Here is a 26608-nt window from a genome sequence, read left to right on the forward strand (position 1 = left end):
CCAAAGAAAAACATAATAAATAGACCAAAGGAATTTAGAAGGGATTATGTGCTGGGGTTGGTGTGTGGTGGTTTTTGGGTGGTTGGGTTTTTTTTGGGTTTGGTTTTTTTTTTTCCTTTTTTTTTTCTTTTTCTCCTCAATGGCTCTTGCTTCATGAGTTCTCAAAAAATACACATGTAGCAAGCCAGGTGGAATTCAGGCCATCCGAATATAGCACCAGATTTACAGTGGGATGGACTTTGTTTTCAGCCAAGACTTGTTTACAGCAGAATCCATTGGGCTCTATGAATTGACTGTGAAATTAATTCAGTGCAGCCCGAAAGTGGGCTTAAGTTTCCTGTGTACAAATGGGGTGGATGTTTTTACTGAGTGCTTCCAGGATCTCCCCCTCCAGCTCTCCCACACAGCCTTGATGATAAAAATAACCATGGTAAGTATTTAAATACCCCTTGTAGAGGGTTGGCATGGTGGTATGTGGTCATGGCATTAAACATGCTGACCCTGAGTCACGGCTAAGCTGCACCTGTGCACGCACTTGCAGCTGTACAAAGTTGGAATTGGTGATGTTTTACACTTGTTGGTGCTTAATTTGCACAAGTGTGGAAAGCGAGAACCTCACATGACATACACAAGTCCCCAGCTTGCAGCAAGGAAGATGTCTGTTACCTCCCAGCACCTGCTGGGAGGGTCACACCTGTTTCAGAAAGATCCTTTGCAATGTTCATGTTGTCTGTTTTGACTGATTAAACTTTGTAGTTGAGGACTCAACTTACCCCTCTGCAGGAAAAACAATCCCTCTCTTGAACACATTGCTATCATTTCACCTCCACTGAAAATTGCCATTAAGTGAGCTGAGAGTTTAAGTTAGCTATGATTTATTTAGCGTTGCTCTTTCTTCTAAAAGCAGTGATGTTGTCCCAGTGGCATTTTGCTTAAGACTGTTCAGAATTAAATATTTTGAAAATGCTTTTTTCCACAGTTGTGATTCTTTGAGTAAATATTGCAAATTGAAACTGCTGCTTAGCACAGTCTCTAATAAAAATTATTTACATTGTTCCTAACATATACTAAGGGCTTGCTTTTGGAAATAAATAGCTTCCGTATTCTCCAACAGAGTTATGTATAGCTAGGTGAGATGTTGCTGAGCTGCTCGGGGTTAGTGCATTGTTGCTGTTATTACCAGACTCCTTGCAGTCAGACTGTAGAAAGACCAGGAGATGGAAAAATCAAATTGGGAGTTATTATTTACATACTTGTAAATTTTGACTGAAATAAATTTTCAGATATACTGAGGTTTTACTTAGCTATTGAAATCAAAACTTACTCTGCCATGTTAGTAATGTGTATTCTACTATTAGCAAGTCAGCCTGTTGTGCATCATATGTGCAATTAAGGTGAGTAAACTTGGTGGAAAATGTGAACTATAAAGTTCTGAAGGAAGAATTGGGTATTTCCCACTTTTCATATCTACCTTTTTATCTTTTTCATTTTTCAGCTTTCAGAGGGTTTTATGGTGTCCTGCTTCGCTCCCCACCTTTTTAAAAAAAATACTCCGAATCTCCTTTTCAATTTCTTCATCTGCCATTTTTCTCACAATACCTTCTCTACATCTCTTTACCTTTTAACTAACATCACTTGTGGCAAAAGAGAAGTTTCTTCTGGATTGCTAATCTTTTAATATTCTGCATTTAAGCAATGAGTCACTATGACATACCATCCAGGGCTTTTAAGCCTCAGGATCTTTGGAGAAGTATTTGGAAATTTTATATGTTCAGGGTATTAACATGAAGTATAGCTCTTTTCCCTTCTAAATGTTTACTGTGGTCTGTTGGGGTTTAGACAGATTTGAGAGCACATCAGTGCAACACACTGAATGCTTCATGTTTTACTTCATTCTTTTCCATGGCTGAACATTTTTCAAGGGAACACTATATAAGATACTATTTTTATCTTCTCTACTAAAGAGAGGTCTCTCTCTTGTGAAGCTGTGGAACATGGCTTGGTGGGTGGGAAGCAAGAAGCCCCGGGAAAACTATTTGGCCTTTGCCTCCTCTGCTCCCCCTTTCCTGTCTGATTGTCACCTTCTTTCCTTTTTATTCCTGGGAGCCAGATGAAAAATTTACTTTAAACCATTAGGGAATAGGAGGAGTGAAGAAGTACTGTGGGACATCTGATGGAAACTAATGTACAGGGCCTTGCTTTTTTCTGGGAAGCCAGCCAGGGACAGGGCAAGCTGTGTGAGGACTTGGGGCACAAGAACTCTCCACAACACTGTCATTTTTTGCTGATACAAATTGCAATTTGTTTGGCTGTGAAATCAAACGATAGGTATTGATCACACGTATTTGTTATAGTAACTTAGATATCTTCTTAAAACCAAAATAGTATTTATGTCAACAAGTTCATGTCAGACATCAGTTATGCAGGATGAAAACTTCTAGCATGGCTGAAGGTGTTTTGTAACTCCAAGTATGCCCCATCAAATGGAGTCCTTTGTCACGGCAATTTTGAACCATGCCAAACTTCAGCAGGCCATCTACCGTGCTCGCTGGTGCTCTGAGCTTCCCAGAGGTGTAAGGAATGCATTTCTGGGTTGGTTTTTTTTAAGTTCTATTTCCCTTCACTTCAGATCTAAACAGTCTTCTTAGTATTCATAGTATAAACAGGCAATTAAATACATAGTACACTTTGGGAATTAATGTTCCTTTCCTGTCTCAAGATGACTATCTGAAAACCGGAAGTGGGAATACCTTTCTGACTCAATATTTTAGCTCGATGGCTCCTTAGAGTATATAACTTCTTTTAAATTTAGATACAGCGTTTGAATAATTAGAGAAATTAAAATGTTGGGTCCACAAACTCAGTCAAACTAAAGATAGTGTATGCAATTTCATATAATCTTACTATAAGTATTTTCAGGTGGTGAGAATTTGCCAGAAGATGTAGTGGAGTAATTTTAAGTTGATTAATGAAAAAAGAGTCATTAGAAACTTACAGCTGGATTTCTTGGCATCCAGAGATTTTTGTTTATTTTGACTTAAGCTGTGAATTCAGTGCCTGCTGATTTTGCATTGTTGTTTTTTTTTTTTTTTTTTTTTGGTAGTAAGAGCTGGAGTGCTTCAGTGTTTGGTAGAAGAATACTATTGTTTTCAGTTTTATATTCTTGTTTCAGGCAAGGCAATTTGTTTTCAGAGGCTGGTTGATCGTTCCAAGAATCCATAATCACAGAAAGTGTTTACTTCTGCAAGTAGCAAAGTAAAGTGCATTGCTAGGCAAAACTGCACAAGTGTTTATAGTCTCAGGAGAATAAAAATTGGATGTGACTCTTAGAACCTTCATGCCTTAGGAAAAAAAAAATACTGGAAGGGACTTTAGTCTGATTCCTTTCCAGTTGTGATTGTATTCATGTGTATTGTATTAATAGCTTGCATGTGATAGGATTTATCAGTAAAACATACAGATTTTCACATTGCCACTCAGAAATTGGATGTTTCCACTCCAGCTGTGGTATAATAACCTCTTCACATCCTCTTTAGACTCTTGCCCTCTATGAGACTCTTGAACTAATTTTAGAAACCCTATCTTACTTGGCCCTCACTGTTAAAGTTCATTATCTTGGAAGACATCTATGACTGGAATTCTCCATCAGCTCTCATAATGGTACTCACTTCTCCTGTGTTGGCAAGTACCCTTAGAGGCTCATGTTGCATCTATCATTTTAAAACATAGCATAGTGCTCTGCACCTGAATGACGCCGGTACTTCTCTGGACCTTAGCCTAAAGCAGTGTTGCACCCCCTTTCCTACTGCTAGACTCTGCCAGGCCACCCTCCTGGTGGAACTCACAGTGATACAGTCTGAGTTTTGGGCAACTTGCAACTTTTCAATCCCAGTTACAGGGGTAAAAAAGAGCAATTGTTAAGTTGTAGGACACTTCCATTCACCGAGATATCCCAAATTAATTTGTAAGTTATAAGGCATTAAAATTTTTGTGCAATCAAATTGTGTGAGGAGTGAAGAAAGGAAGCTTAAGAACATATAGTATCATGTAAATTCTTAAGACCCACCTTTAATCTGAAAGAGTATGGTCATTCTTATTTGCCATGGTGAGCATAAACAGATACTCAAGGAAGAATAACTGGGGCAAACTTGCATAGTATACTACATTCCTCTAGTACTCTCCCAACCTTTGACTATTTTTAGCTTGGAGATTTCCTGAGCCTGTTGTACTTCGTTGCTTTAGTAACATTCACTGAGGCTGCTCTTCTGGGTGTTTTTCCAGGCTCCTCCCAAGCCTATTTAAACTTAAATCCACAGTATCCTTAGACAAATTGTGTGGATCAGGGATTTTTTGAGCTTGCTTCCCATCAGCTTCATTTGATGTTCTAGTTACTGCCAGTCCCAATCAGTGTTCCTTATGCCACACAATTTGTAGACTTTTGACAGACTTGTCTGTGGTTAGTTGTCCAACTAATGGCAAAGAGTCTCAGCATATACTCAGTTCTTTCTCAGATTGAAGCTATTTCTTACCTTTGATAATATTTGCTGTCTTTTGATGTATCTTATATATATGTGGCTTGATAAGAGATGACTGTGATTCTGTATGGTGGCATAATAATATTTTCAGTTTTGTTCTCTTTTCCTTTGCTGCTAATTCATATTTTATTTGTGTTTTTATTGCTGATGAGCACTGAGCTGATATTGTCATGGAATTACCTATCATAATCCAAAGTCTGGCTTCTGAGTGACAATAATCAGTTCAAAGACTGTCCTTGTGTACATCAGGTCAAGATTATTTTTTCAGATATATCATTTTATCTTCATGTATGCTGAACTTTATCTGCCATTTCTGTTGTTCAGTCAGTCTGCAGCTATTGGCAATTATCTGTCAGCATTTGAATAGCTTTAAGTCATCGGCAAGCTGTCACTTTGCTGTGCGTTGCTTTCCCCGTGAATGTGCTGAACAGAGCAGGACCCTGTATAACTCACCTGGTGCTTTCCCCCATTTTGACATCAAACCCTTAATGTCTACCATCTGCTTCCAGTTTTTTAGCCCAGTTATTTATTGATGCCAGACCACCTTCTTAGGCCACGGCTATGTAGCTTTTTCAAACGTTTCATCGTCTCCTGTATTGAAGTGTCCATATGCAAAAATAGCACCAGTGGTTGAAAGCAGTGGGGAATGACCCATAACCATAAATGGAGTCATTGAAGTAAGATTATCTTAGTAATGTTGAAAGGGGAAAAAAAGTCTAGTAAGCAGGTCAGAGTATAAATTTCTGCATTACTTGCTGTACTTGAAACAAACAAAACCAACCAAACGAACAAACCAATAGTTTTTCACAACTTTTCAATCTTGTTCATTTTGTCCTCTTTGTTTGCTTCTCATGGGATATGAGGAGTGAAAAAGCAAAATTTATTTTATGTACTGACAGCTGTTCTGAAATTTGACATCAGAACTTCCTTAAGGTAAAGATTCTGCCTCAGTTTTCATGAAAAATACAGCTGTCTAGTTATATCCCTGCAATTTTTTGTACCTGCTTTTACTGAGTCCAAATTACTGATTAAAATATTTCAGGCAGTTATATTTTTTCTAGTTAGTATGACATCACACACCTTGTTATAGAGAGGAAGTGCTTTACACTTTTCTCAAGGTCTGTGCTGTATTCCCATTTGGTCCCAGATTGTTCCCAGTTGTCCTGTAAGATATCTACTGACCTGATCCTCATGGACTGGAAGTAAATATAGCATCATGAAGCTATTTCAACTTGGAAGGAAATATTTGATTTTTCTTTCCTTGCTACTCTGTACAGATAAAGTTCTTGGCAGTAATGTATCTGGTTTAAAGTGGCTTAGAAGCACTCCTGATAGGCAAGAGGACAGGAGGTCGATTGCTTCAGGGCATATATGAAAATGTAGATTTGTATTCGTTACTGCTTTTGGCCAGAGATAGTAACTTTCTTCTTTGAATGAAAATCACTTTACATTCTGTCATTAAATGAACACAGTGATTATTCTAAGACCCACACAGAATTTCAGTACTTCATATATATTATTTTGTATCTTTTTGTGTCATATGCACTTGTGCAACACCACTTAGCTATGTGGCATACTGATTTTTCTTGAACAAGCAAGCTGCACCTCAGCACTAAGTAATATTTAAATCATTTTCAGTGCATGATTTCAGGTGGATTTGATTAAAGTGTATCTGAGGAAATGGGAATTTTTCTTTGATAGGAATTTAGTAACTAGCTGTAGGAATTACTTGAGATTTGGCTTGAAGTCTGATTATTATATTTTGGTGGGTTATTTGGCTCTCACTTGGGCTTTTATTTTGGTAAATATGTATTTTTAGACCATGTGAAAAACAACCCTTACAGTGTTTTAATGACAGTTCTTAGAATGCTTTAATGAGAGTGGCTGCCTACACGGAATCTTATTTCAGGACTTAGGGTGATAATTCTTATTTTGACATATTCAAAGATCTTTGACAAATATATATTTCTGAAGATGCAGAATTGGAGAGTTCCTCTACTCATTTGATGATACCTGTAACAGGAAGATGCATGAGATTAAGAGGGTTCATCTTTGTAAAGGAACAAACTCTGCTCCTACCATGATCACAGAACGAACACATAGAAGTAGTGATGTTGAAGAAACTCAAGAATTAAAATCCAAGGGCTTTAGAAAAAGTTGAGTTCTAGAGCAAAATGTGCAGCTGAGCAGTGTCTCTTAGCCAGGTGTCGGAAGCAGCTCAGCCAGGAAAGTTCACTTCTGGCCAGTCTCTTACGAATCTTGTTACAACTTGCTGACTTGCAGTCTTGTTGGCTTGCACTCAGTGGAAATGATGTGTGACACAGCAGGTAATAAGCACCTCTGCAGGTTATGGCACATTTTAAAATAACCTAAAGAAAATATAGCAGTTTTGTTACTTCTTTATACTTCTAATGCATGAAAACGAATGCAATGTTGTTAAAACTTCTGTTCACATCCTGTATCTGTATTGGAAGATAAAAAAAGTTAAAAAGATAAAAAAGAAGATAAAAAGATAAAGAAGATAAAAAAAGATTTAAAAAGGGTAAAAATACCATTACACTTCTTATGACTTGCAAAAAAAAAAGATCAAACCACAGATATTTGGCTGTGCACTTAAGTCAGTGTTTAGTTAATAGCATTGGATCTTGGTAGACAGAGGTGTCTACAGGAGGAGGATGGAGGAAGCAGAATGGTGCAAGTAACACGTTGATACTGACTGAAATGATAGTGTAAAGGCAACTGATTACTTACAAGCAGCACATAAAACTAAATAAGTGAGTGTCCAGGTGTGTTTTTTTCATCTGTATACATGGAATCATAGAATGGTTTGGGTTGGAAAAATGTCATCTAGTTCCACCTCCCCTGCCATGGGCAGGGACAGCTCCCAGTAGACCGAATTGCTCAAGGCCCCACTCAACCTGGTCTTAAAACACATCCAGTGATACCAGATGAAGTATATTAAAACATGTGTTTTGTAAGGATGATATAGTAGCTCAATTAAAATTTTGGGTAGTAAAATCAATAAATCTGTTAGCTCTTACTTGATGTTGCTACTTATAACATCATAGGATTGACTGTCCTTTAAAAAAAATATTTATACTTGTAAATATCCAGATCCATTTTATTAAAATTTCTCTCTGCAGGTAGCATTCACTAGAGTTTTTTTTTTTTTCCTTCCCCTGTGTTTGTTTGTTTGTTTTTGTTTAGTTTTTTTTTTTTTTGTTACCTCTGTCCGTTTGCATAAGTAAATAGAGACAATAACTCTTTATGGTGACAATTATTAGATCTTTGGCTTGTTTCAGTTTTGATAACTTGGATTCTACTTTATGCAGACTGTATTTCCTTTGTTTATTCAGTTACTGATAACACTCTTTGTAACCTTGTATACTTTGAGTACTAGTGAGAAAAGAGATTAAAGAAGGTACCTTGAGACACTCATCTGTGCTGGATAACTCTCCTTTGGACATAACTGTGAGATTTTCACAACATGAGCTGTAAAACCCAGCTGAGGAGAGCTATTCATGATTGTTGCTGTATGGAGTGCTTGTTTAGCAAAACACAAATATAATCCTTGGGTAGACCTTTGCTTAAGAGATGTTGGAAGGCGCAATGGCATGCTGGTTCATAAAGGAAAGATCAGGGAGAGTAGTCAGTAGACAGTGGTTTGTATAGAGTCTTAGATTTGTAGACAACCTGGCCATCTTCCTTCCTTTGTATTTATGTTCCCTTTTCTTTACTAAGTTATTTTATATTATGTTCATTATTTTTGCATAAATGGAGCAGCAAGTAGCTCCTACAGAAGCAACAATGGCTGATAAGCATTTTTGAAAGATGGAATTAAGATTTTTAATTTTTCAAACACTGCCTTCCTCCTTTTGATATTCTTCTGGTCTTTAAAATATGAGAATGAAAGGAACCAGACTGCTTGCGGAAGTTGATGTATCAGCACAGTGATTTTTAAGCAAAGGAAAGATGGAGGAAAATTCAAAGTCACATTGTGATCAACTTCCCTTGTTTTCCCAAGCATCCTTGCCCAAACCCTACATGAAGTCTCACATTTTTTTCCTTTTAATATCCATCATGAGTAGCAGAGCTGCAACAGACTTGGACAATACTCCTTGTATCCATCAGACCAAGGCTGATGGAGAGACATTTAAGGAATGCTACTGCTTTCCTACTCCCATGATATGCTCAACTCCTCCAGCATTCAAGGGAAAGTAATAGTTGCCTCCAGGAATATTTCATCCCAAGAATAGGCACATATACTTTGTTCCCTGAACAACATCCTCTCCTTAGATAGCTTTTACAAATAATTACTGTACAGATACAAAGTTGAGGTGGTTGCCAAAATAGTAGATGGTACAGTTTGTTGTGGTTTTGTCTTGTTTGTTTGTTTCTCCACAGGCATCTTGACAGGAACCTTTGTTTTCCTTGACTTCCTCCGAAGTGTTAAGGAAAGCTCCATTGTTAAGACTGTCTGACTGTATTCTACACCTGTAGTTTTCTGTAAGAGCAGTGTTGGGGTTTTTCTGTTTGGGTTTGGTGGTCGGTTGTGGTGTTTTTGGTGTTTTTAAATTTTTTTTTCCCCTCTTGTGTTTACTGTCTGTGAAAGGGGAAGTTCTGGAAGAGGAAGGGGATAAATGAGTCAGGGTTATACTAGATTATCAGGAGTGAACTGTTAGCAGCATGTATCTTTCTTAGTCATGTTCCCGTGCCTTCTGGAGAACTTCAGAAATTCATGTTTCTTCACAATTATTTTTCCTTTTCTATGATTTGTTCTGAATTTAGTGCATTCCTGTCTGGGTCACTTGTCAGCAGTTATTGGCAGAAATAAAGTCGGTTGGAGGCTTTCTGAATGGCTATGATTTTCCTCATGGTCACAAAATACAAACGGGAAACCATCTGAAAAGGGCTTTTTTTCATAGACATGAAGCCTGGGGCACAAATTGTAAATGCTGAACTCTCAGAGAGCAGAGTGGAAGAGCTCAGAACATGGGTCTCTGCTTCCCTCTTTTGTACCTGAATCACAAGTCTCTTTTCTGTCCCTTCAAATTAGTAACACGTATTTTATAGGATCCCTGTGTTTTACTGCAACTCAAGCATGTGGATCAGAAATCTGTTTTGAATATAACTTATGTAAAATGAACTTTGTACATATGCTTTGGATTTTGAAGCTTTAATATTTAGGGGGGATAGATTTTTAAAAGTTAAAATAAACAATTCACCTTATATGAAGGCATTTCATACATTCTTTTTATCTTGGTTCCTAAGCAGTTATGGTTTGCAGTTTTGCCAGCTAACAGAGCTGTCTTTGTACAATTATTCTAAATAAGAATTGTAGAGAAATTATCTGTTATTTAGTAATAGTTTGGTATACTTTTGTGTCAGATCTATCTGGAAAATATTCTTAGCTGCCAAACAGATTTTATTCAGCTCAAAGGCTGTTTGTCTGTGCCAAGGGATTGAGCTCTATGTTATGAGCTTGAAAAGTTGATGTATTGTTTATTACAGCAGGTTGTCATTTAACAAATTATATCTGTGGATGCAGAAAGATTAAACACTCTAATAGATGCAATAAAGAAGGAAACCCAGTGGTAACCTGATTTTTTGAATGACATAACTGCAAAGATACACAGTCTGACTTGTTTTCTATACTGTTGTTTTTTTTTTTTTTTTCTGGAAATGTGTAGTTGTAAAATAAAAATAACTGTTTTTCATGGGAGATAGTAATATACAAGCATGAAAGTAGAAATGGTAGGCACAGACAGTATGTAAGCAGGTTTATGCATTTTCAAGTTGCTTTATGAAATAAAGTACACATTGCTGAAATGACTCTGCCTTGGTTATCTTCTGTGAAATCCAGCAATTATGAAGGATCAGGGCACAGATATATGCCTTGCTTTGTATATTTATGTACATGCTGATTCTGCCAAGCATATTCTTTAGAGCTCTGAGTATTTTACTCCATTCATCCACACACGTGGGCAGTAATTGCAGGACACAGGTGTTCCTCCTACCTCATGGATGGGGCCAGTGGCAGAAAGGAAGTGACACTGCCCAGTTCCCTATCAGGTTCTGTTTGCTAGACTATATTGCCTTCCAAAAAGTAAATTAGCTTTCATACAGTGATTACAAAGCTGACACAGGCAAAACTTACCTTGTTATTGCGTGCTGGTCATGCTTCATCTTCCTGTTTGATAGATCAGGAGGGTAGGACTGCTTCAGACCTTCTACTAGCTGCCGCTGCTCTAGTTATGGTTGGGATGTCATAATATTTCAATTTTTAAGCCCTGTTTACAAACTTACGGGGTATTTGAAAAGCCCTTCAGTTATTAAATCTTTGCAGTATTTTCTAGCCTGATCTCCCTCCTCGAAGTTGAAGAGAAAATAGATTCAGAATATAGGAGTTTACTGAAATGGGAACAAAACTCACAGTTCTGATTTTCAGGCTTTACTTGCTGATGTGGGATAACTTCAAAAGAGAGATTAATTTTCAAGTCAAGAAAATGCATCTTTCTCCTGATTAACCAGAATAGGTTTACTGATTCAGACCTTTACAAGTTTATACTATATGGAAATTCAATTTCTAATTTTTATATCCTAGGTGTTCTGAGGTTGGTTCAAACCTTGTTGGTTCTTCAGCAGATTTGTCATGCTACAAGCATATCTAGCAACAAATAATAGAGTACGACTGGAAAACTAGCACTTCAGAAATCAAGTCCTACAAGGTGTTTGAGCTCCGTTTGAGTTGGCAAAAGGAAGTTAGCAAAAGCTAAGCATGAATTGGGAAAAGCATCAAGTAATAGGTGTTGAGTAGCTTGCAAATAACGTGGAAGAGACCTAAACTACACGTGACATAAAATGTAGTTGATATGGCATCATTTAGCATTAAAATATTCTTAAATCTTACCGCAGTAGCTATTATATTGTGGAGAATGATCATCTTGGTTCAAATTGGTATAAAGAGAGGGAGTATTGTTTGATTTTGGTTTCTGCAAGGTAGGTTTTCTTGTTAGTTACTAAGTTAAAAGATCTGGTATCACATAAGCATATCTAAGCAAAAATGATGCAATATGTGCTTTAAAGTTTAAAGAAAAAAATGTGTTAAAAGTTAAGAGATGATTTATCATGATTTTTTGATACCATGTATGTAAATGATCAAGAATTTGCCATTTTCTGTTGTGCATAGATGCTGTGACGTAAGTTGAGGCACAGAAAAGGTTCTAGGTGGTTTCAAGTTTCAGCTTCGCAGTCAGATAGAAAGAAGGATCTTAGTTTGCTATTAAAACATTTTCTTGTTTATACAAACAAAAAGAATGGACTTTTTTTCCTTGTGTTAACCAGCTTGTGTAACAAAACCAAAGTGACTGATGCTTTTCAAAGAGAGAAGGAAAAGGTTTTCTTTGGCTGCTTGTCTATACTATGCATTTTCTGTCCAGTTCCTGCAGAGTGTGTTGGTTCTGGTCCCATACTGTGCAGCTGTACCTGAGAGGCAGTGCATGTGCGTGGACACGTGCATAGAGACACTCGCTTCCCCTCTGGGCAAGGAAGTGCCGCAGACAGCACCTGTACATGACTTCATCCCTCAGTTCACTGCAGGGCTCAAGCTGCACGGATCCAACAAGCTCACTGGGTGCATTTGTACCTGGGGAGGAGCCCAGTGGCACAGAACATGGCTCATGTCCACAGATACGTGGTGTACCGTGCGAGGGAGAGCTCTGCTCAGGCTTGCACCAAGTCGTGTTCCCAGCTGTCCTGAGTACAGCAAGCTTCTTGTTTGAGCTTGGATCTAGGGCAGGCTGAGGAAGAAGGCACATGAAAATAGCTGTTGCTTGCTCTCTGGAGCAGGCTTGAGTTCTGAGGAGTAAAATAATAAAGAACACGTGTGTGTAATCACAGTACAAAGGAAATAGAAAGGGGGATAGCAAGGAACAAATCCAGAAAATAAGGAACAGTTGGGCATCATAATTATAGACATCTGATTATACTGGAGGAATTAAAGGACTCTGAAAGAATTAGCCTGAATCTTGAGGGGAAGGCGAGTGTATTCATCAGGGGTTTGTTTGTTTGTTTTGAACTACTTATGTTTTAAATAACTGTCTTAATCATAGTTATCCTGGTAGCAAAACCTATAGTAAAATGTGCAACACAGCTTCCATAAGAATCTCTATTACAAGTTGTTCACAAATCTAGTTGAAATAATTACAGCTTCAAAATTGCTTTAAAAAATGGAAAGCTGTTTTTTTTGTTGTTGTTGTTGTTTTTTTTCTAGAGAGAAGGCATTTTTAAAAGAGACTGGGAAGTAGCTGTATTAAGGGAAAACTGGAAAGAATAAAATTGTCATAGGAGAAGAAGAGTAAACTCAGTTCTATGTTGTGTTTATATTTCTAGAAACCTGTACTGAAATAGGTTTGATGTCACATATTAAAAAAAAAAAAGGTATTTTGAGGTTTGTGTGGGTGGTTGTTGTGGATTTTTTTTTTTATTTTATTTATTTATTAAATGTATTAGCTGTCTAGTATAAATTCCTGCTTCTGCAATGATTAAATTAAATAGAAATGCACAAGCATTATCTTTTTGAGGATCATAAATGTATATGGAATATGCAGTTGAGAACTGAAAGCTATTTTGATCTGTTCAAATCTGTTTGCTGAACAAATGATTTTATATTAATGGAAACTTACAATAAATACATCCTCAGAAGTGCATGGAAACACAAACTAATGATTTGTATTCCTTTGTGTTTTCAGTTGAAAGCTCAGTGTTTTTATTATGTCACACAGTCATTATTATGCAATTACGGATTTGATGTGATTTTTTTTTTTTTTCCCCCCCTATAATATCTGCAGGAGGAACTTAACAAAGCTGTCCCTCATCTTCAGCCACATGCTAGCAGAAATCAAGGCCATTTTTCCAAATGGCCAGTTCCAGGGTGATAACTTTCGTATCACCAAAGCCGATGCTGCAGATTTCTGGAGAAAATTCTTTGGAGATAAGTAAGTATAAACATTTTGTAGAATCCTTAATTCTTTATAATCCTAAGCATGAAGAAGAAAAATAAAGTTTTTTTTTTAAAATCAAAATAATGCTTTTAAGTATGTAGGTGACCATTTTAAAGGTAATTTCTTGTCCAACTCTTTAAATTGCCTGAAAATGCTAAATTGATGTTTTTTTTTCAATGTTATTCGCTCAAATGATGAATAAAAATGTATCAGTAGTTTTGTCAAAGGCACTTAGACCAAATCATGAATTAGTTTAAATTGCATGGAGTTTATTGTTTCTATTCTGGGGTGAAGATAGTACATTGTTTTCATAATGTACATGGCAAATCATGTCATTTCATAGTGTGTGTGTGTATATATATTCTACAAATGATAACTAATGTTTGAATTAAGAACTTGATATTGGGCACCTTATCTCATTTTAATTTTCTAACTACTACACTATTTAGGGGTTTTTAATAAATTGAAAGTGGTTTTATCCCTTATCAGAACATTTTTTTTCTACGGCTGTGCTACTTGTAAATAGTCATAAAGGACTAAGGTTTTCCTTTCTTCAAGTTGTGTTACAGAAAGAGATAGAATAATCGGAGATATGCTGGAAGATTTAATCAAAAGCAGGTTTTAGAGAAACATTGTTCAAGAATACGTCATAGAGTGAATGCTAAGTGTGACTTACAGCAATATGGTTAAAACCTTGTAGCAAATGCAATATTGAAAATGTGAAAGACAGGTGTGGATGTGGAGTTTTTTCTTTGTCTCTGGGACAGAACTTAATTTATGGTACAGATATAGGCTAATAGATTCATAGGTTTATCACTTTATCATATGGAATGTTTATTAGTGCAACAGTGCCATAAGAGAAAGAAGGCAAGAGGTTTGTATATTTTACAATATAATGGAGCAGTCATTATGGTCATCAAGTCTGTTATGTTGCAAAATGTGGGGCATAGCAAGCCACAGAAAATTCCTTTTCCTGCAACAGTCTGTTATGTTTTCTGAGCAAGAGCAGCTCTTTAAAATAAGTCTTTAATTCTTTATTTAGAACATCAGCACTTTTTAGGTTGACACTTTTGCAAATGAATTTTCTTCAGTGTGAATTTACAAGTTTCACTTCCTTTTTTTTTTTTTTTTTTCCCTTTTCTTCTAGTCTATAAGCACAGCTACTGCTAGCTTCCAGCTTTCTGGTTTCATTATAATACTATCTGGTAACTTCAGTTTTCTAACAAATTTATTCCCTGTGTAGATAATGTTAGAGCGTGATCAAGTTGCTGTATCGATCTTCACAGGGATCTGACTGTGGTTTTTACCCATTTTAGTGTGAAGATGATCTTCAAAATACCTACAAAAGTTGAGACAAAATTATCTGAAGGAGACACGTGACACAGGGGCATCTCTATTAGATAAGGCTCTTAAAAGACATATAAGTCAAGAAAAAAAAAAAGAAGAGCTTTGAAGAAATTAATGATGATCATCTTTGTTTAGTGTTTCTGTTTCCTCTTCCTCTTTTTCTACCCTTTGCTTAGCAGATTTCAGAATTTAAATCTCCTCATGGTCCTTCTGTTGTCCTGTTGGACTTTAGTCCTTGATTAACCTTTACCAGCTGTCTTGATTGCAAATTGCACTTCTGTCACGGGGATTTACACATCTCATCTTCTGCAAGCTGCTGTTTCTTTCTGTCATTTCATCTTAACCAGGTTCATCAGCTTCCCTGTTCACTGCTGTGTTCCTCTCTATTTCTTCACTAATTTATACTTGCTGTGTGAGATTCAGGTACTTCCCTTCAAGTTTTGTCCCAATGGTCCTGCCAGTTTCCTTTGGGAAATGGCACAATAGATAGGTGCTTGAGGTGTCAGACAGCATGATACTGTAATATATTAATAAGTTTTTATCAAAACAAGGTCAGTAAGATTTTTCTCTACTGCATCGGTCCATTTGAACAACTCAGCTCTACCCTCATCTTGACTCTTTACTGACTCATATCCAGGAGCACATCGTTCTAATCCTTCTCATGGCCCCAGAGCCCTTGTTATGCCTTTTTTTTTCTTTTTTCCTTTTCTTGCTTATGTGAATTTCTTCATAAAATGCAACAGTAACTATGGACTTTCAGTACTAACCCTCTGATCTCCTCCCTTCCCCCTGTATGTACTCTGTTTTGGGGGGTTGTTTTGGTTTTTTGTTTGTTGGGACGTTGTGTGTTTGGTTTTGGTGTGGTTTTTTGTTGTTTGGGTTTTCTTTTGTTAAAGCATCAATACACCAAAACCGCCTAGGCATCAAGGCAGTTTGGGGATGTTCAGTTAGCTACATGTGTAACCTTCGTCATGTAGTATAGCCTGGAAGATTCTTGAGGCTCTGTCCTCTCATATCCTTTACTTCCAGACTAGGTAAATAACCACTGTTATTGGTGTTTCCAGCTCTTTCTAATAAACTGAAGCTTGTTTAGTTACCTGTCTTTTAAACAGGGAAGAGTTGATCTGCGGTTGGCAGCCTTGTCATTATCTCAGGTTTAGTTAATTGTGCTTAAGTAACTGTAAAACATGTAACAGCATGTATTTCAAACAAACAGATGAGGTTTAGGTTTATTTGGCATTATGTTTAATCTCTTTGCTAAACAAAATGCCTGAAGCTTTTTAAACATTAATTATTTTCTAGTCTCCTTAGAAATATATGGTAAGTATGCCTGTTAGCCACATCTTTTACAGTGGGCCTGTTATGACAAATTAGTTTGCAAGTATGTTAGCAGAGCCTGCATAAAGATCTCTGGTGTTTCAAACAACTGATAAAATCTGTTTCTAACCTGAGCACCTAAAGATAAGCCCCTAGGACTACCCGAAACCTCTGACTCTGCTTAGGTATGTGATGCGATGAAGGAGCGTGGGGAGGAACTGTATCGTGTGTCCCTTGTCTGCATCTCTATTTTACAGGGCAAGCCTGGACACCTCACTTTTTTGCAAAAAGCAGCCCTTACAGTGAGGTCACTAAGTAATGCTGCTCAAGATTAGAGCATAAATAAAAAGTAAGTTGCGATGGATCTTAGTTTCTGATGGGTAAACTGTAGCACAATTTTGATGCATTGTTTCATTTGATGGGAAGGAGAGAATTTGATCTGTTTTATATATTTATGATTTTTTTCAGAATATCATAAAAATAGTCCCCAGGTTTCTGAACAATGAATTGGAAGCTTTTATATAATCCATTTTCTGCCTTGATTTTTTTCTGAAATGTCTTTTTTACAAAGAAAAAAATAAATATTCTAAGTAACAAGAAGGAGACCAATAGCCATTTATGTTTTTAAGTTGAGTCTTTGCCTTTCAGTTTTTGAAAATGTCACTTACACTTCCATTTATAGAAAGGAATATGTTATAATTCACTGAGGAATAAATTACAGAAGATACAATTTCCAAGAGCCCAGTTTGTAGTTTAAAAAAAAAAAAAAAATCTGTATCTTTCACTGCTTTTCCCCAATAAATGGTGAACTTCTAAGTTTTTTGGGTTGCATTTGTCTGAACACTAGCTGCAAAACTGCAGCTGTCACTAAGTTTATGCATCCTGTTATTAATAAGTATCATAGGGCTCAATCATTCCTTTTGTTTTTAAAGCTAGTCAGGTGTATGTTCACATGACTTCAAACTCATTAGCAAAATAAATGGGTAGGTTGTTTCATGTCTCTGATCACACATCTAGTTGCTCTTTGAATTTCTGTAGAAAATACGGAAGTAGAACTCAGCAAGCAACTTCAATGGCTCCATCAGAGCAATGTACTGAGATAACTTCAGACATTCTTGGCCTTCAGATACCTCCTCAACTTTTGCATTTCTTGTACACCTCTACAGAACTTCTAGATAAAGTCAGTAGCTAGAGAAGCTTGGATGGGAGAGAATGTTTTAGTGCTCCTGAGAGCAGCAGATACATTGGTTGTGGAAATCATGAACCCTCACATAGGCAAAGGGTGCAAAAGGAGTAAATAGATCCTTCACACATGAGAGATTTTTCCTATATCACTCATTTCAAGGAGGAGGAGGAAACCATGGAAGTGATACGAAGTTTGGAGAGGATCTGGAGAGACTAAAATTTGGTTTGGGAATTATTGGGAGGATTGATTAATCAAGGTGGGAGATAATAAGACTTCCATTATCTGGGTGGAAGATAAGAATCATAGAAAGATGAATCAAGGAAGAGAATCATAAAAAGGTTTTGGGTTAGAACTCGTCTGCGGTGAGATCTTTAAATAAAACAGGTTGCTCAGAGCCCCATCCAACCCGACCTTGAACATTTCCAGGGATGATTCATCTACCACCTGTCTGGGCAACCTGTGACAGTGTCTCACCACCCTCGCTGTGAAAAAAAAACCTTCTTCCTTCTATCCAGTCTAAATACACCTTCTTTTAATTTAAGAACATTATTCCTGAATGTGGACAATAGCAGTATGATGAGGGAAGAGATGGAGGACTTGATTTCTCAGCAAGGGCAAAGTAGAATATGTAACTGAATCAGGGGGTAGGTGAGGAGGTTAGCAATGTCAGATAGAAGGCCTAGGGTGGTTTTGGTGTATTGACTTTGTCAAGGAAGTTGACATAGAAAAGCTATCAGGGAGATAATGGAATAATGAGAATTTTGGATTTGCTTTGTGAAAACAAAAATCAAGAACACATGAAAACTTTCCAAAGATTGAGTGACTGAATTAGCCTGAGAATGGAGCTTTTTGACATATTCATAGTCTATGAGGAGGAAGAGAGCCTCTTAAAGAAAATAAAGGAGATGACTGAAAAAGAGCTAAGGAATAAATTGACACAAACTTTACATGGTCAGTGTCAAGATTTTAGGTTATGTTCTGGACCAAGAAAGGGCTTGATACCATCAAAACCTGGAAAGTGGTAAAATTGAGAAGGTGTTATTTTTTTAATTTGTACTGGTTACCAGAGTACAATTATTGGAGCAAGTGTTTTTAGTAGAGTGAATCTTCACCCGTAGTTTACCATTATAGTGGCACTGAAGCAAATCATAGTTAAATGTACAGCTAAACAGTATTGCTAAATGGAACTGTGAAATTGTAAGGCATGTAATCAGCAGTTACACTGGTTTACAGATACTTTAGTAACCCCCAGTGGGTTGTAAATATGCATATAAAACATAATCTGATAGCTTCTTCATTATCTGCATTTTATCACTGTGTAGTGCTTGATGTTCATTTCCCCCGATTCCTTTCTCATTTTAATAGCATCTTACATCTTTACTAGTTTTCTGTTCTGAGCAAAAATGTACGAAGTACCAGTGGGAGCAATCCTGAACCGAGAAGGAGAGTGGGCAAGATGACCTCACAGATCTTTCCAGCCTCTGAATTTCAAAGCTACAGTGAAGTCATGCAGGGCTTTAACTATCAGAATTTGTGATTTGTGACTGTTTTCATGTTGCAGAATGAATCAGCAGCAAAATGTCAGTGTTCTCAGATTTTCACTTCTCCCTAGTTCTGCCATGTGTTTTAACTTTTAAGGTGTTACTCTTCATTGTGAAGCCTTAAAAAGTTGAAAACATTTCAGTTGCTGTTGTCAGATGAATGGATTTCCCCCCACCTTTTAGTTTCTGAGGAAACACAAATACTTTCACTACTAGAGTCAAAAATATTACTATTTTAATAGTATCATACTTTTTTCCCCACCTGAAGACTGAAATGCATTTATTTTTAACTGGAATTCAGGAAAAAAAAATGTGGCTATTGATTTGTCAATAGCAGCTAAACGGGGTATTTTACATTGATATTCTAAATTTCAAGTAGTTGTGGTTCTGCTGTGGTGAGTGCTTTTTGGCTCAGGATAGAACATACATAGTCTCTGTGGCTTGTGTTCAGAGAATAAACAGTAAAACAGGCAGACCACAATGCACAACATAACTAGAAAACATTGAGCTGTCAGAAAGTGGCATAAGGATAAGGTAGGCTGTAACACCTTGTTGATCCCCTCAGTTTATTACTTGATTTCCTGTTCTTGCTGCTTATGGTGGCCAAGAGCCCTAATGTTGCCTGAACTCTAGAAATGTGGGCTGAAGAGGTAGGTGGTCCTGACCCATAAAGCTTCCAATCTGAGTATGAATTGAAGTGTAAAGGGAAGCCAAAGATAAAGAGAGATGAAGGGGGAAGAGGCAGTGATCTGGTTGCTATAGCCTTCATCACCATCAAGACAGGAGGTCTGGCAACAGGAACTTTTAAAGAGAAGGAAGTAAACAGGGAATGGGGCTTTTAGAGGACAGCTCTGACCTCTGCTCATCAGCAGCACAAGAGATAAGCTTATTGGTAACCTTGTCTAAAAACTTGAGCTCGAGGCAGAAGGTACTATGGGTTATAGTGAGATATATGTCTTGCTGGATCTTTTTCATACAAATGTGAGGTAAACAAGTTTGCACAAGAAGATGGGTAATATTATAGAGAAAAGCTAGTCAATGGAAGTTGCAGGATGTGATTGAAAAACAGAAAAGGACAATGGTCTTCATGGCTGTTCTGGGTGGCTAAGAATAAGGTAAAATTGCATGAAGAAAGGACAAAGAAAAAGTTGTAATAATTACCAAACAAGATTGTGAGACGAGAGAATAGATACTCAATGTATGAACTGGATAGTGAATGTTTTAAGTATAAGAGGACATGCAAACCGATGGGTGTGCTTTAGCTTTGTGGTTAGAGATCAGAGTTAGAAATATATAGAGAAGTATGTCCCTTTGGGGACACTTCAGGAAATGTACACTTCCTGCGCCTGTTAAGGCAGTACTAAGTTGCTCTCTCTCCAGCACTGACCAGTGACGTGCCTTGGGAAGTGAATATTTTTGGTGGCATATTTTCCCCATTTCATAAGACTCATTTTCTCTATTACCTTCTCTTTTCTCATGTTAGATTAATCTATATTCATTCTGCATGATGTCACTAATGATTGTACTGGCACGATATGGCAGGATTCCTTTTTTCCCTAAGGACTGAACTTCTCAAGCTTTCTGTGTGTCAATTGTTTGCTCTGCAGTTGAGAAGTAATGAAAACATGTGGCCTCTCACTGAAGCAGCAGTCTTAAGAAAATGTTCTGTTCAGTGATGATAAAAGAAAATCCACATAGCTCACTGCAGATTTGAAAAGAATGCTTTTTGTATCTGGGTCAGTATTTACTTGAGTATTTTTGAGTGTGCTCTGGATACAGTAATGCCCTTTTCGTGTTATGTTTTCTGGCAGTGTTTGAGTGTCTTGTGCAGACAAAAATATTCACTGTAAGACTGAATTACACAGGTGTGTGTTTACCTTCCTAGACCTACTTGTGGTCTGCTCTGGTTCAAATGGGAATAGTGTCACTTATCGTTCCAGAATAGCTGCATCTCTGCAGTTCTACTGAAGTGTGGTACTCTCATGCTTGGAAAATATTTGCCTCCTCTCCAGGTTTATTTTAGTGTCTTTTGCTTTTTAATACTGTAGCAACATTCAGGGAGTTTAAAAAAAAATCCTGTGTACACGTGGTCAGGGCAGCAGGGAAGGGAGGATCTGAATTCCTCTACGGAATTGCTTGAAAATTACATGCTGGATACTAATCTTTCTCTTTTAGGCATATGTAAGTTGTGGGTGTGGTGTTTAAAACACTGTATTTGAGATTATAGAGTGACACTGCCCTTTGCTGTGTGTCAATAATAATAAATAGATACCATCCTATATAAACGATTTTTAAAAAGCTTATACTTGAATCAGAACATTTTTTAATTCATCATTCTTCAAATGCTCTTATTAATTTTACTGTGGCAGAAGAAATGTGGAGAAGTAGTGTCATTTTGGGAGGCTTGGGGGAGAAATAACTTATTTTAGGGTTTTTGACAGGAATCTTAAGTAAAAAGACCCTAGGTAAATGCCAAATTACAGGTAGTTTTATTTATTTGAGAGAGAGATCAGATGTTCACAGAAAGCCTCTATAGGAAAAAATTATTCAGGATCATAAGTTTCATTTTGTATTTCCTTTCCTTAAACTGCTGTGGGCTTGCTTCTACCCTAATGATGAGGAAAGGTAGTACAAAGATACTAGAAGTGTGAATAATTTCCTAAAAGTTTAGGAGCTAAAGATTAGGTTTCTCTTGTAAGAGATCTTCCATAACCATTTTCCACTATATAAGGAATGTTTGTGAGTTTTAGCTTCCTTCATATTTTTTTTCCTTCTGAAATTACCTCTCTGAAGATTTTGAACGAAGTGAAGGTCATAATAAAGTAACATGTAGCACAATAACAGTAAGTACATGCAATTTTTGTATTACCTCAGTAATTGTATTAACTTCTTTTTTTTCCCCCCAGGTTATATTATAAAAAGAAAAACTGTTATCAAAGCCCTGGGTGTATCTATTCATAATGGGTGCGTGTGTAGTAGGGATCTTAACTTTGGGCATCAAACGTTTGAGGAAATGAGAATCACTATGTAGTTCTTACTATCCCCTAAGGAGATACTCCCCAAAACATTGTCTCAGCTGGAGTCATGTGCACTCTACTGCAAGGCATAGCTTACCTACCTATGATTAGAATACTGAGACTCAACCTAATTCTGTAGAGAACTATTGTTACTGGGATGTCAAATCATATCTTTCTGCTGAGCTGTGGCAGAGCTGACTAACTCATCTCCTTCTAGACAAGGGACCACAGGTCAGCCTAATTGCATGAGGCAAGTGCAGAATGCCTGCCAGCCTCTAGTGCAGGGTATCATTAGGACATGATGCAACAAATATTATAAAGACAAAGATGACTGAAAATATTTATAGGAGATACCTTCTGTGGTTCAGGAGCTGAATGCTGCAGGCACTATTTTATTACAAACTGGGCCTGCTTTTTCTATATGTAAAGGCAATTTTTTTCCCTGTTTAAAACAACAAAAAAAATTAACAATCTAAGCATGCTATTAACTAGGTCAGGCCCAATCTCAGTCTTGGTTTGATTGGTCCTGTTCCCTTTGCCCTCCTACTGTACCTACTATGTCCCCAGACAATTAAAATAACTCTTCAGATTTGAATAATGAAAAGGTGTTTTCACAGGAAATCAACAGCAGCAAAATACTAATTAAAACAGAAACTCGACTTGCCAGCCATCTACAAAAACCTCTTAAACCTCCTCCTCACTGTGGGAAGCATTCTGCGTGACCCCCTCCTAAATCTCTGCCAGAAGAGCATGTTTCTCAGTGTGTCTGTAAGGTCACCAGACTTCAGTGCTGTAGGAGAGGATGCTGCAGAATCCCTTACCTTGTGAAGACTCAGTAACACCCTCAGTTGGGGTGGGTGTGTGCTGCCTGCAAGGCCTCAAAAGAGCACAGTAATTTGTATGTATAAGCTGGAGAGAGGTATCGGGGCAGAAATGTCCCCCGGCTGGTGCTTTTTCAAAGTATTCAGGAATGATAGCTGTACAGAAGTAGCTGATGAGAAGTAGGTGGGTAACGTATTTCAACAACTGGTTCTCACCTTTAAGAAAGCAGCTTCCACAGAGCTGCAGAAAAAAAAAATCTGTGGAATTCAGTGAATTTTAGACTGGGGCCACTGTTTTTTTTTAGACACTTGTTCTTGGAGAAGTCCTGCAATGTAACTTTAGATGTTATTTCCTTAGCGAATTGCTCATCTCTCAGCATCTCTTTTCTGTATTAGCCAAGGTACTACCCAACAGAGCTCTGACAACATATTCTCCTGAAGACTTTTGTTTGTTTTCTCTGTTGTTGGGGTTTTGGGAGTGCAAGGTGTTAGTGAAAGATCCTATTTATTAATCGCATCTCACGTTTTCATGAAACTGCCTCAGATGAGGCATAAAAAAAGCCGTTCTTAAGGTGTAGTACGGCTATAATAATTCCTGATAGATTTTCTGTTGTTTTATTTTTAATGGTTATTGTCTTAAGCCTTAAAAAACAAACAAAACCACCACCACTACCCTATCCCAAAAAGAAACAATGAAAAAAATACAAACCCCCATACTTTTATAACCCCATTTCATCATGTTCCAAGTGCTGTAACCATTTAAGGTGGTTTACAAAGAGGATCAGAAAACATTTCAGAGCCACGGTTACAGGAACTAAACAAGGAGCAGGCACTTGAACCAAGACAACTTTAACACCACAGGAGCACTGACGTTTTCAAACTTTGTTCTCTGAACTTAGTGCAATGTTTCATTCTCTCTTTACCATAATCAAAAATTGATGTGCATTCTTTCTTAAATGGCATCTGATGTGGTATCTCTCTTCAGCTCTTTGTGGTTTCCTGTTTTTCATACACAGATGAAAGTATCTGCTGAGATCTATTAAACTTCACATTTTATCATTTAGGACTTTTTCAATATAAGCCTCCAAGTAACAAGTAGATTTCTTTGCACTTAGAAATCTAGTTGCTTCCCAATATGGTAGAAATACAGGGTTGTTTCTTTAGAGTTGTTCTTATAATTACTATTTGGTTTAAATTAGGTTAACTGCATAATACTTATTATGCAGGACCAACTTAATACAGTTAGCCTTGTTTTTTTTTTTTTTCCCACAATACTGTACTAGCAAGTAATAGACATATCTGCATAAGAAAGTAGTTAGAAAAAGTGGAATACAATGTTTTGACTCTTACAAAACTAAATCAGAGTGAACTAATAAAAATTGCAAGAAATATTGATAAGTTTGAGAGGTCTCTGTCTTGTCATTTTAGCAGTTATTACAAAATATTCCTATGTATCTGTGAGTTTAAGTCCTGGAAATAGTTATATATGGGGTAATGGCTATCTGGTGGTTCTATTTTGGTTAATTAAAATGGTTTTTAAATATAATCTGATTTCTGTAGTTGATGGGAGGCATAATTTTTTTTAAGAGAAGGTGTTACGGCTTTGCAAAATGTGGATTTGACCCTAATGACATGATAAGGATTACTATTATTGAACAATTTCTCATAGGTTTGATCATGATAAAATAGAGCACTTTCAAGGGATCAATCTCATGTCAGATTCTAAATCTGCATTATCTCCAACGATGCAAACAGAACCTGAATGTGACAGAACATAGCTTTATATTAAAGAGGATAATTTTACTTTCCTTCTATTCTGATTTCCCACCTTTTTCCACAATCACTACTGTCTGAAAATACTACCCATCCTGCAAGAAAATGTGATGGTGAAGATTTGAGAAGATGTGTCTTCTAATATTCATGTAACTGTTATGGGGTCTGGCAGGCCTTGCACTGGCATTGTTGCCATCTGGTTGATTGCTGCCACATTGTTTGACCAGTGTTTATGAGCTTTAGCTATAAAAAATGTCATCACAGCAGATACTAAATTGATGATTATCATTTGGAGAAGAGATGCTGTGAAGCAAGGAGTTTTTTACCAAGCACAGAGTTGGTCCTTTACATTCTCTTTGAGAGGATGTTAGTTTGGTTTCTACACCTGCTTGGTAGGATATTTCCATTCCTACAGGGTTCTTTTTGTTGTCCTCCAGAGGAAGCTTGAATATTTATCACTGTAAAATAAAATTATGCTTTCATTTTACCATGTTTAAAGGAAAATAAACTCTTCTTTCATTTGCTCATGCTGCTTTCAAAAAAATTGATTTTTAAAGTTTGGGGGTTTTTTTTGTCTGTTGAGAGACCAAATTAATGTTCCACTTTGTCTAAAAGTCCAGTTATGATTTCTAAATAAGGTATCAAATCTTAAGTGTGTAGTTTTATTAAATATATTATTTCCACCCCTCTTACAGAACTATAGTGCCATGGAAAGTGTTCAGGCAGTGCCTTCATGAAGTTCATCAGATAAGCTCTGGTTTGGAAGCAATGGCTCTTAAATCTACTATTGACTTGACCTGCAATGACTACATTTCAATTTTTGAATTTGATATCTTCACTAGATTATTTCAGGTAAGATTTGAAAATTTTACATACATGTATGAATTTCAGAAACCTAGTGGTCTAAGGCAAGTACTTATGGGGTCAAGGAAGCAGATTTTTTTTTTTTTTTTTTAATAAATGAAGTACCAGAAACACTAGAGTTCAGAAATAAGTTGTGCATTTTGTTTTAGTCCTTCAGGGATGTTTGGGGCATCAACACATCTGAAAAACTGAAAACATCCAGCAACACCTACTTCATTTTTGCATATATTTAGCATGGTTACAATATCTTTGTGCTGAAATAAAATAAGCTTACTTATTTTTCACTTTTCTTAAATGCTTTCATAGAAATGTAGACCTTCGGGAGCAAGTCTTACTTGTGTTTTCATTGTGCTTTTGGGACCATATATGCTTACATGAAGTGCTTCTACAAACACATAAGAAGAGTTGCATATGACTCTTTCTAGGCTAAATGTAGGCCTAACTCTTCTTTATGAACATATTTTTGCCATTAATGCTCTACCGTTTATTTACAATAAGGGACTATCTTTGGGAAGATCATTAATTGTATTATTGTTAATAGGTAAAATTTATATGAAATAAGCTTGTATGTTTATTATGTGCCTCTGTTAACATTGTGTCCCTTCTACAGAACATTCTCCAAGCATTTCAGTCAATATAGAAGGCTATGCTAGTTTGTATCCATACTAGATATACTGATTCTGAATTTTTCACTTTCAGTATTGCTTTTGCATGTAGGAATCCTTGAGGTATCCAACCATTTTTATATAATTTACTTTATTCATTCCATACAGTGATAAACATGTGCACAGCCTCAGATTATGACAGGGGAAGTTTAGGTTGGATATTAGGAAAAATTTCACTGAAAGGGTTATCAAGCACTTGGAGACATGGTTTAGTGGAAGACTTAACTTGGTAGGTTAACAGTTGGACTCAACAATGAAAGTGATTCTATGATTATTCTTTAGCCTTGTGGAGTTAACGTTCAAAATACCAATTTTTGTTGAAGCCTGGGCCATGTGTCTTCCATCTTCCATGTCATTTAATAAACTCTGTTTAGCTTTCATGGTTTTGCTGTTATAGGAAAGGGTGCTATTATGAAGTTGATACTAACATATGGTAGGAGATGGTTAATGGTTTTAGTTTACAGAGTTTTGATTTTGATAATTTCTTCTCCATTCTGAGTCAAAACTGTATCAAAATCGAAAATGTTGTAGTATAAGTAA

At 36.8% G+C, this 26608-nt stretch overlaps 1 protein-coding gene across 1 annotated transcript in view; it reads left to right on the forward strand.

Moving 5' to 3' along the window:
- LOC103777142 (E3 ubiquitin-protein ligase CBL-B-like) overlaps positions 1 to 26608 on the forward strand; it is a gene marked incomplete at its 3' end in the record, with an annotated part of 88966 nt that overhangs the window by 48638 nt on the left and 13720 nt on the right. The window contains 2 exon segments of the mRNA XM_008944683.1: positions 13385 to 13531; positions 25235 to 25391. Of these exon segments, the coding sequence (XP_008942931.1) occupies positions 13385 to 13531; positions 25235 to 25391 (304 nt within the window).

Source organism: Merops nubicus, unplaced genomic scaffold (assembly GCF_000691845.1).
Source record: "Merops nubicus isolate BGI_N331 unplaced genomic scaffold, ASM69184v1 scaffold5167, whole genome shotgun sequence".
NCBI lineage: Eukaryota > Metazoa > Chordata > Aves > Coraciiformes > Meropidae > Merops > Merops nubicus.